This window comes from Polyodon spathula, chromosome 2 (genome assembly GCF_017654505.1).
Source record: "Polyodon spathula isolate WHYD16114869_AA chromosome 2, ASM1765450v1, whole genome shotgun sequence".
In the NCBI taxonomy this organism is placed as follows: Eukaryota; Metazoa; Chordata; class Actinopteri; order Acipenseriformes; family Polyodontidae; genus Polyodon; species Polyodon spathula.
Genome location: NC_054535.1, coordinates 94,379,028 through 94,391,117, shown reverse-complemented (window position 1 = coordinate 94,391,117; position 12,090 = coordinate 94,379,028). Strand labels below are relative to the sequence as shown.

Sequence of the window (12,090 nt, the reverse complement as noted above, 5' to 3'; positions counted from 1 at the left end):
ATAACAATGGTTTCGGCTCCTGAACGGCGCGTCCAGTAAAGACACTGCCCGGAGTGCAGGATGCAACCTATAGCTTGGAGATCGCCAGTTTGAATCCAGGCTATGGCACTGTCAACTGTGGCTTGGAGTTCCCAGGGGGCGGTGCAGAATTGGCCAATTAGAGAGAGTTTAGGTCGGCTGCAGACCTGCCTGTGGGCAATTCAGAACTGCGTGGTCCTCCCACGTTGTAGTTCTGTAATGGCTTGAAAGTGGATGGCTGATGGCACATGTTTTGGAGTTTAGGACAGTTTAAGGCTTAAATAACTGCTGAAACACTAACAAATGAAATCTGTCCCGTTTCTATGGCAAAATTCTTGCAGGTCATTCACTGAAGATGGTTAACAATTGAACGCTGGTTGTTGGACTTTTTTCATTTTAAAATACCGTTTAGTGAGAAACACTGTACAGCATAGTTTTCCACTTGGAGCTGTTTGGTCCAACGTGCTAGACTACATATTGGTGCATAGCACATGCCTATTAGAATAAACACCAAAAAATCAAACTAAACTAAAAAAGCTAAACAGACGCAGGACACAAGTACAGTATTGCACAGACATTGCACAGTTAGAAAAAAAGGGCATTTGATATAGTCTCTACACACTGTAGAGACAAAGCTGAACCACTTACTTACAGGGTGTTTTCTGCTGCTAATTCTTCGGCACCTTCCCAGAAATTAATAATAACTTGAAGTCCTGTCCTGAACTAATTGAGAACTAAACGTTGCTGATAAGACAAAACCACAACCACATTAGAGGTGATGTAACTCTGTAGACCACATCAAGTCAGGATTAGTTATCAACATGGGTCATATCAATATCAGAGTAGTGCAACCCAGTCATTCAAAACAACAATCATGTCTGTGAGCCTTTATTCAGTTATTAGCAAACCTAAAATGTGAATAAAGCAAATTGAAATAAGGAAAACTCATCCAATTATTTCAATTAAAGTTATTATTTTTGGTTCAATTACTAAACAAACTGGCCCCTTTTGTTCTCAAAACAGTAACTGGGTAAAGACGCTGCATACTGTTCTACTTCGCTGGCTGGAATGAAAAATGCTCTAATAATGTATAACTGACTATTTTCAGTCAGTGAATATAATTTAAAAATATGCAAAGTTTACAAAAGCCAGTGTTCACAGCTCATATCAAAAAGGATTATGAGAAATGTAAAAAGGTATGTCAATAACCCATGCATAGTTTCATCAAATCTGGTTTCCTTTACAATATTGCTTTCAACAGCTCAGTCAATCAGGTATTAAGGTTAGTATATTGAATTAAGTCATATGAACCAATTTTAGAGAGCTCATGTTTTACGAATAGCATTAAATGTCCATTTTCAAAACTTTGCCTGAATCTAATACTCGTCTGCGATTCCCTGTAATCAAAACACAGCTGGTGTTCTGAAAATCGAGCCTCCCCTCCAAACGGGCTACCTTCACAAACTGCGTGTGGGTACGTATGTGAAAGTCCATTTCTTGCTATGACACACCTCCAGAATTTGAGCTACCATAATAAGGTACAATCATTCATTTGTGTTTTAATCTATTTATTTATGTACATTGAAAAAAGTAGAGCAAAATACAATCATTTGCAATCGTCACTGTGTATACTACAGTATTCCGCTTAGGATAATACTGAAAAAAAAGGAAATATTTTTAATGAAAAAAAAAAACAATCAAGCAAAAATTTCCAAATATAGTCAGGATATCGGGTTTTATGCAGTAAAAAAAAAGCAAAAGTATTAAATAAATAAAAAAATGCTATTTGTAGCTATAAAAATGACAAGTTACAGTGTCAGCTGGGACCATTTAAATGCTTATAGAAAAATAAATAATTTCTCCACTCCAAAGCTTTACTCATGGAGTCTTTACCACCCCAGAGGGAGACCAGTGGACCAGGACCAACCTGGAGACCAGTGGACCGAATTTTGTTGTTGCGTTATTTTTTTTTCAGTTTCAGTAACCCTAACATATTTGATTAAAATAAATATGTGGGTCGTTCATTGTGATTTAGGTGATGCTTTAGAATGCCTTAAATACATGCGTTTCTAAAATAATGTTTTCAGGGATTTCTTGGGACAAACAGCTGATATGACATATGCTCCAACTAAACTGAAATAAACATTTGTTCAGATTATATAGATGGAGAGCTGTATTATTCTGCAAAGGGAACAGCAAGGAAAGTGGTGAGGACAAGGGAGCATAGCGGGAACTGATCCAAGGATTCCATTACTTTCCCATGGGGGGAGCATAGTGGAGTTTTCAAAACAAGAAATGCTTTGTCATCCAGATATTACTGGCCAGGAATGACGGTCGATATTGTGAAATGCGTACGTATATTTTTGACTATCACAGAGAACATGTTTAGTGTGGATGCTTTGAGAAATAATTAACATTAAGCATAACATCTCAAACCATGTTTTTAGGTAGCTAAGTGTGACAGATGTCAAAAGATTAGTAAAACACTTGTGGTCAATTCAACATTACAGAGTATTCAGGTAACTTTGGAATAACAATATAAAACATATAACTATTGTATTACTCAAGAAGACTAGACTTTCAGTACAACTTCACAGTCAAAGTCCAGGAAATAAGTACGGTATGCAAAGGTAATGTCTGTACGCTATAGTATATTGACATGGCTGTCCTCTCCGAATCCTTTCAGATCAAGGAAGAAACTTTGTTAATGAAGTGGCTATTAACAATTAGGGCGTCTGATTTTCACGTGAATGCTTTTTTAAATTATTTAATGAATAATTGTGTGGATTTATATATATATATATATATATAAAAATCAAGAAAGAATAGCTATTCTGGTAGAAATCTCGTTTTAATTAGAAAGAAATAAAGAAATACCTAAGAACAAAGTCGACAATAAAGTTGTCGTCAACAGTTTAAATCTCCAACATAAGTACACACACACACCGGTCCAATCAAGTTTTAATTTGTTGCTGAGTTGCAAGTACAATTCTATACAGAACATAAGGGAAAACTACACAACTTTACTCCATGCTGTTTTACAAAGAGAAACGATTGACCGTTCCATCTGAATGCTCTTGGCTTAAACACACACTCATAAAACAAATAATTGGGAAGAAAAGCATGCAAAAAAACCCCCCAAAAAATAAAAAAAATTCAACGCCCTAGTTATAATATAGATCAAAATGATTTGGGCTTTAGAATCCTTTTTTATGTTTCAGTTTGTCTAATTTGTTTGCTCATCACAAGTAACACAGATGAATATTGCATGACATGCTGCAGTATGATTGACCTGCAATCAAGCAACATGGTAAATAAACCTATATTGTTACACAACTTATGTATTTCTAACTATATATTTATTTTATTATTTATGAGTAGTAGTATTTAGTTGTTTTGTATGGGCACAAACTGAATGCACACAGAACTCTGCTGAAGAAAAATGTGTGCTCAAGGGTAGAAGAATGGCTTTGCTTTGTTCTTTCTTTGTGTTTGTAATTAAGGTGTACTGGTATGCTTTGGTAATTGCATTCTACTTTTTTTTTTTAGTTACTGCACTTTATATACTTGTTGCACAATGTAATTTGTTTAATTATTGTTGTACCTAGTATGTATTTGCAAGTGCACTTATTCTGTATTTAAAACCTGTATATTTCAGTCAAAACACAGGGTAGCCCATTCGGAGCTGTCATTTCTGCTTCTCTAACTGAGCTTTCTAGTACTGTTCTATTTAGGCAGCTCATTTGGAGTTGAGGCGCTATTTATTAGGCTGGTGTGAAAACCTGTTCTATGGGAGGTCCACTTGGAGGGGGAGGCTGAGATTTTCAGAACACCGGCAGCACTTCACAAGCTCTCTCCAGCAAACTACCACTTGCACCCAAGAAGCCAGTGGCGTGACTTGTCCCTGTTACAGTCTGTCAATAATGGAACCAAACGAAAAGCACACTGTATTTGAAAAACCAAAGGGTTAAACTGCCGATTCATATTAAAAAAAACCAAACAAAAAAAAAACAGCACTGCATGATTCAGCATTGATTGTAAAGGTTTATTTGTCTACCAGAAACCCCAATCTCTGCATTATTCCCCAGCAGCAGCATATTTTAACTGAACTACCTAAATAAAACATTTGAGAGTCACAAATCACAAATCACGAGTCATTCACAAAAATCCCATAGTCCACAATCTACGAAGAAACCAGAGTAAATGGAATGCACCCCCGAGGTTTATATTGTTCCCAAAACGGATCAATAAACGTACCTCCTAATTATGCAGAGTGGGAGTTTTTTTTACTCCTTATATATTGATGTTGTATTACTTCTTAGTAAATTAATCAGATTATGTTAACAGTATCTGGCCTCATCCTTTCTGGTAGCCCAATTAATACAGTCAAGGAAAGTTGTTAAGTTACTACAAAAAGTCACTATCTTCACTTAATATACACCTATCAGACTTTGTACTGTCAAATATTAGTTTTTTATTGCTTACAGAACTGAACATTTCTGATTACACCGGCAGTAAGTTTACAAACTTACAAAACGTGTCTGCCCTTATACTGTACTATAATACCACAGTGCTTCTGTCTACCTGTCACTCTACTCCTGTGACCTGCTATAAGAAACATCTGGATCTGTTCTTCTTTGATATGGAATGGGTACACTTTCGGTTTACTATATGCTAAACAGGAAGTGAAATATTTCTGACATATGATCAGACAGGAACCCAAGAGGAATTTTGCAGACATGAACTAAGCCGGGAAGATCGTTAAAGGGGCTGACTTCATGAGACACAGCCTGGCCTAACAGTTACACTACTCACACTCACACAGACTGGAATGCTGCTACCTAATGCAGCTGGAAGGCAGCCAACAGAATTAGCTCTGATGACCAGCCATTCTCGTTATGTACACGCGAAAGCTTCTGCAAAAGATCAATTTGCTGCACTTAAAATCCAAAAATCTATGCACAACATTTAAATGCAATTAATACAGATACACATTCTTGCAAGTGTGACACTGTTTTATTTGTAGGTATACAAATTACAGAGTAAAAACCTTTAAATAACTGCAGACTTGCTCAAAGATAAATGCAGTGTACTTTTCCTTTAAATAGGCTTAGCTAAAGCTCTCCAGGTACAATGATCTGCCATTTTACACTATTAAAGAAGTATGGCAATGCCAAGTATGGGGCAAGTCATCTACTTCCTTTTAACACACCAACCTTAACTCCCTGGAATAGCTGAATATATTGCTCAAATTCAAACGCTTACTGTACTGACCACTTCTGTGTGACCATTTGGGACTGTCCTGCATGCATTTGTGTATATACATTTGTATGCAAAGCAGGTTTTTTTGGGGGGGTTGAAATGTTCATTAAAGATTGAACATGGATGCAAAGCATCTAGTATACACCCCTTCTGATGAAATGAGTGGAGAGAGAATACCTCTCTGTCATTCACCATTACCTAAACCAAGGGGCAATTCACTGCTACTGTAAACAGGGGGCAAGACAATGCATATCCTGCAGGGGAACCAGCAGCAATTTAAAAGCACAATCAAATCTATTTGCTCTGGTGGCAGAAATAGATTTACTGGTAGAACAACAATAATACAATCTGCAACCACTGATTTCCAATGTAAACCTTACAAGTGTTTACTCAAAGAGATGACAAATCAATAAATCATCTGTTTCCTTTAATTCAAGGCATACTTTCTATTTTAATGTTTGTACTCTGAGGCAGTCTTCCTTAACTGGTGTTCTTTCTAGTGGCTTGGCTAAGGAAATGCATTATTAGTTCTATCCAGTATTTTAAACCATCGGTGCATGTCTTATCTTTAGCAGGAATTACAGAATCCTGCGTCCCCATGGCAACATTTTTTCTCCTGCCAAGTTAGCACTTCCCAATGCTCCAGACACAGGGATGCAGGCTGGCTGCCCCAAAGTAATTCGTATAGCCTTTTGTCTAGGCTGGTTTAAACCCAGCTGAGATCACCGAAGTCTACAAAAGCTAAAGTGACTTAACCCACTGCGCAGTGGGGCTGGGCAATTTGTTTACACACATACTGTGATGGGCCATATTCACTTACAAAGCTTTTACAAGTTTGCACCTTTTGATGAACATCTTTTGATTCTGAAGAGAAATCTTACTTACCCACAAATGCTGTGGATTATTCCCTTTTATACATTTAGGTGGTTAGACTACAGAAAATGAATTAATCCTCACTGAGCTTTAAATATTAAACCTGGAATAAGGACATTCAAGATGGATTGAAAAGGTTTTTAAATTGAAATCAGGAAATCCTGAATACAACAAATGAACCTAAAAATGATTTTGTTAAATGTTACGGTACAGTAAGTGCTACATAGGAAAATACAGACCTGTCTTCCTGTACCAGCTATTTTCCATTATGTTGGTTTACTGTCAGCTCTATTATAAAGTCAATTGTATAAAACAAGGCAAGACAAAGACCTAGATATGTTTAAGACACATCCTATGTATAACTAATCGGGAGACAGGATGGACATCGCTGGAGAAAGGGACCTAAACTCAATGGAAGGTTTTACATGGCAATTCCATGACAGGCGTGACCAGCTTTGTTTTGTCAACAGAGAATTGATGATTGTGATTCTTATTCTTCACCTTCTTCCCCTAAAACAATCTTTTAAATAGCTGACAATAAAGTTAGAGCTACATATAGCCTTAAGAAGTCAAATGCTATCTACCAAGCTGATTACTTGCTTTTGTGACAGAGAGAAAAACGATGGCTTGTAAGGGCTGTAGCACCTCCAAGGAAGAGCTGCACACTGGGGTGCCCTGACAGAGATCTCAGACAAATAACTCTCCTAGCTGGGATAATATGGAGTACATCTTATTACCTGAAGTTATTTAAAAGCAGGTTCTGTAAATCAAAATGAGTCCATTCTCACCTATTTTGTACAGCAATAATAAAGATTCATCAGCATATGCTACAGGCCTAATTGTAATAAGAAAACAATGCAAAGAGGTATTTTACAAATACAGATTACAAATACTAAATATTTAAGATTCATTTAGAGTTCCTTCAAATAATGGCCCTGCTTTGTTATTCTTTGTTATTTAATGGTATTGTAGCACTGCTATTTATCTTTCACTTAATTGAAGTCAGAGTTAACATTTGAACTAATTTTACTTTGAAAGTGATTTAAACAGTTAAGAGAATGGTACGGTTAGGCGACTTGTTTAAAACTGCTGTTTCTTTTAATTACTAACTGAATAAACACAAAAAAACAGTTAAGTAACATGTTGTTCGTTGTTTGAAAAACACAGCTGTGGATTAGTGCTTCTGATATAATCTGACTGTATTTAATGAGTAAACAGTCCAGACAATCAAAGCATGTCTTTGAATCTTGCTTCACACACACAACAGTGATGGAGAGACTTTCACTGGGAGAGCTTAGTCAGACAAGTTTAAACAGCTTTCCTCCTATAACCTAGGAAGACAGACCATGTACAACTAATATAGACATAATTTGTCTAATTAAAACTGCACTTACCTGGAAAGGTGTGTGGGTAAGGTGACCCTCTTTTAAGGCACTTGGAACAGAGAACATGCACAGTGTAATACAGTCCTGGCCATTCCTGCAGAAGGACATTCAGTTCTTCCACTAAAGGAATTATGGCTTGCCAAGCAGTCCAGATATTTGGCAATGAAGCGTGGCTGGCGATGGACAAGGTGTCTGCCCGCAGACCACTCTGGGATGGCCGGTAACTAACCACCACAGGCACTTTCCCCCGGTAGGCAAATATTTGAAACTTTCCATCTGACCGCTGCACTACATGGGCATTGATCTGCACGCTGTACCTGGCAAAGAGGCCTGGAGGGAAGAGGAACGGGAAGTTGTACTCAATTTGGAGCTGCTCTACTGCAAAAAGGTGCCCAGACATGTTGGAGCCCCCATTGATCCAGGCTTCAGCATGGGGCATTTCGTTTTTTACATACCAGGGAAACTTGTACCACACAGCGGCACCATTCAGGGGCTTTGATTTTAGTTTATTAATGCAATAACAGAGGCCCATCTTTTCCAGCAGCTCCAGGATAAGATGCAGGTCCTGCTGTGTCTTAATGTGGGCCTTGAGGAGAAGCTTGATGACATGGGAGGGCAGGAGGCCATGTAAGAGGAAGCCCTCAACATAGTGGTGGAGCTGTGTAGCTCTCAGCTGGTCCATGTCGTCATCAATCTGCAGCTTCTGCAGCAGCATGGTAGCATCCCGCTGAAAGAAGACATTGAGGACATCAATAAGCTTGGACAGGTTGTGGAAGACATATTCTTTGAGGGTCAAGCTGTCCTCAAAGTAGAGGAGCTTGCCGCTCTCATGTAGGTAAGACAGCGCACTTTGAAGACGGTCCTCAGTCAGACCTGCCTGCAGCCCCAGTCGGGCCGAATCCCACCAGGACACCCAGAGCTCCTGGGGCTTGAAATGCAGCTCCTCCAGCATCTGCCAGGACTTTGGAAGGACGCGGTGAAGGTTGGGGAAAATCTCCTGGTGCTCGGCCACTGACATGAGCTTCTCTTTCAGCCGCTGGGTGTTTCTGAGGTCCTTGGCACAGCTCACACAGAAGACAGGGGATAGGATCTGAAGCCGGTTGTTGAGCAGGTACTGCAGCTGAGCTTTCTTGCGTCGCAAGTTTTTATCTGAGACCCCATAAAAGAGTGCATTGGGGCTGGAGGTCCTCACATCATAGTCCTGGCCCAGAGCTCGGTCCACCTTGTGTGCCAGACCTTCCAAGAACTTAATGTCCCTTGTCTCCTGAAGCGCTATTTGGCGGTGGATGTCCAGACATTTTTCTTCTATTTCCATCTCATTGCACAAATCCATGTGGGTCCCCACAATGCACACCACACCGTGTGGGACTTTGGCACTGAGCAGGTGCAGGAAATAACCCACATAGGTATAAAAATGTTTAGACATGTATGCCTTTAAGTTGACTACCAGTATGTACAAAGCACCAGGTGAAAGAAAAAATGGTTTTATCAAATCGTAACTGTTATCCCCCGATAAGTCATAAACAATAAAGGTAAGACTCCGTTCTACATCTGCAATCCAGTTTGTCACGTCTATCCCTTTATTTCCTGGCACTGCAGGAATATCCTGTGTCTTACTAACGAGGCATTGCCTCAGTTTAGTTTTCCCAGCATCCTTTAGTCCCATTAGAACCAATTTTAACCTTGGCTTTACTGCAGGCTGGGAATGTGCTAGTTCTTTCTGATAGGCAGCTATGTAGGGGATGCCTTTCATACAAACCTCATAGGGAGGCTGTATCAGAGGATTGTCTTTAATTTTCCATATGTTAACTCTGGAGAGTTTTCCAAAGTTATCAGGAAGGATGGCAATTTGGTTACCCTGTAACACCAGCTCCTCTAATTTCCCAAGCTCCACTACAGTGTCAGGCAAGTAGGTTATTTTGTTATTGTCCAACCACAAATTAACAAGCATACAGAGCTTGCCTATCTCCTCAGGGATAAATGACAGTTTGTTCCTGCTTAGGTATAGTTCTTCCAAACCCACAAGCTCAAGAATAACAAGAGGGAAAGCTTCAAAGTGGTTTGAAGAAATGTTAATCATTTTCAGTCTTTGCAACTTGCCAAAGGGCTGCGGTAAAGCCGTCAAAGCATTGTTATCCAGCATCAGGCTTTCCAAGTTTTTCAAATCACAGAAGGTCTCTGGTAACGCAGAGATTTTAGTGCTGCTCAGCCACAATATTTTTATGGACTGCAACGTCATTATTCCAGTTGGCAAGCAATCTATTTTGTTGCCGGAACAGTCCAGCTCCTCCAGATCGCTTAGTAACAGAATCTCCTGTGGGAACTGGGCGAGTTTGTTGTGATCTGCGTCCAGCGTCCTCAGCTTTTTAAGCTGACCAAAAGAACGAGGAAACTGGCAGAGTTCGTTAAAACTAATATCCAGCTCCTCTAAGGCCTGTAAAGTTCCTATCTGTGATGGCAGAGCTATCAGTTTGTTGTGGCTGATGCACAGTTTTTTCAGATTTTTCAAGCATCCTATTTCCTCAGAGAAATTACCTAAGCAATTATGGCTCAGGTCCAGCTCCGTCAAGTGCCCGAGCTCGAAAACTGACAGCGGGATGCTGGCGAATTTATTCCTCCTCAATATAAGAATGTGCAGGTTGATCAGGGCGGCTCCCAGCCCCTCGGGCAGCTCCTGTAGAGAGTTGTTTCCCAGGTTTAGAGCCTCTATCTCGTTGATGTTCTCGGGCAGAGTAATCTTCTGGTTGTTATTGGTACTGAGGGTCAGGTGGCGTAGGTTGCTTCTCAGCTTTCTGGAGCGCAGCGCAGCATCTCTCCACAACCTGGCTGTTTTCAGTTTATTCTCCTTTCCATCCATGGTTCGGTTAGACCCCGCCTCTGTTTTCATTGGGAGCAGTATTTATTATTCTCCGGGTAGCATGGTTATTTGCCCCCTTTCCTTCACAGCTCGCGTTTTCTGCATCACCGTCATCATTACAAAGGCATTGTGAGTCAAAGATAGGCGATTCAGTTCTACTAAACGAAAACAAGACAGCAGCGGTGGTTTCTGCACATTCTGCGCCATCGAGTACAGCAAAAAAACAGCAGCCCCACAATGAATGAGCGTTACTAATACAATAAATATTCCACTACACACATACGCCAGATTAGTCGCCCGGGAACGCAAGCGCTTCACCCGGTATCAGGGCATCTTGACCGCTTTGTTATGGGCGTGTTTTTATAATGAACAAACAGCAATAAACGGCAGAGTCTTTTCCTCCCTGGCTTATGGTGCTGCGTCTGTGCTGCTGTAGTTGCGCTGTGTCTGAGAGACTGAAACTGCAGAACCGCCTAGTCCAGCGCGTCAGACTGTCCTGCCCACCGTCCAGGAGGAGAGACCGCACAGGCAGCGAGGAGTGAAGCGTTGAACTTGTGTTGTTCGCTGAGGGGATAGTTTCATTCTAATATGCATTTTAAGTACCTGTTTATATACAAAGTGCGTTTTATCTATATATCTATCTATCTAAATCGAAATTGTGCTCTTTCCATTTGGTGGTTATTATTTTTAATATTTCTATTCATTCCCAAAAAAAGGTATTTCACGACAATAAAAATATCACTTAAAAAAATAAAGATATTTCATGACAATAAAAGTACCAGTTCAATTGCATAGCACTACTTACTATAGGCAGTGTTTGTGTAGCCTACCCTTAACTTCTCATTGATTAGCAACTGTCTATTGGAGTATCTTGTCAAAAGCTTCCCTTCCAATGATGTTATACAAGCGTCAAAGCAAAATATTCAGATCTTACTGTCGAAATGAAGTAAAAGATAGTCGCACATGATATTTTAAAAACACGTGTTTGCGCTGGTTTACCTGAATGACCAGTGGGGGAAAATGGGATACACAGCATTACAAATAAATATTTTTTTTCTTTTTTTTAATGTTTCATATATATATATATATATATATATATATATATATATTATATATATATATATATATATATATGCAGTGCACAAACATAAATAAAACATGAAACCTTTTTTTTTTTGCATGTTTACATTTTTTTTAATTTTTTGTCATTTATTTCAGGGCGTTTCTGACAACAGCCTTTCAGTTGTGTAGAAAAAAAAATAAATACTTTGTGGATGATGTCATGCTTATGTCAGAATAGAATGTTCATTCCAAAAGGTTACAAAATTCCTAGTCTGCAGATAATCTCACGTCCTCTTTGTTTCCAACAGCATGTGTTCCGACACATCGTGATGATTATTTCTCACACCCAGATTAGGCTTGCAGTGACTTGATTCCCTGTTCCCAATGTTTAAGATGCATCACGGAAGCTAAATACTGCATTTCTAATATGAACGTTATATTTGCTTTATATCAAATACAGAGGGGTACTACCTGCAAATACATTAACACAAACACTGAGGTCGGAGGCAGAAAATCATCATTTAATCCATTAACCTTTTACATGCACCTTGAGAAATAGTACACTGCATTATCTGCAAGAAATGCAACAAACTGTACACTGGGGGACCGTTTAGCAGACCGCTTTGTGGAATA

The 12,090-nt window shown here is 39.3% G+C and overlaps 1 protein-coding gene across 1 annotated transcript in view; it reads right to left on the bottom strand.

Annotated features, from left to right (window-relative positions):
• LOC121304135 (malignant fibrous histiocytoma-amplified sequence 1 homolog) overlaps positions 1 to 10,830 on the bottom strand; it is a 42,304-nt gene extending 31,474 nt beyond the window's left edge. Inside the window, exon 1 of the mRNA XM_041235103.1 lies at positions 7,548 to 10,830. Within this exon, the coding sequence (XP_041091037.1) occupies positions 7,548 to 10,425 (2,878 nt within the window). The 5' untranslated portion in view covers positions 10,426 to 10,830. The remainder of the gene's footprint in view (positions 1 to 7,547) is intronic.
• Positions 10,831 to 12,090: the final 1,260 nt, after the last annotated feature.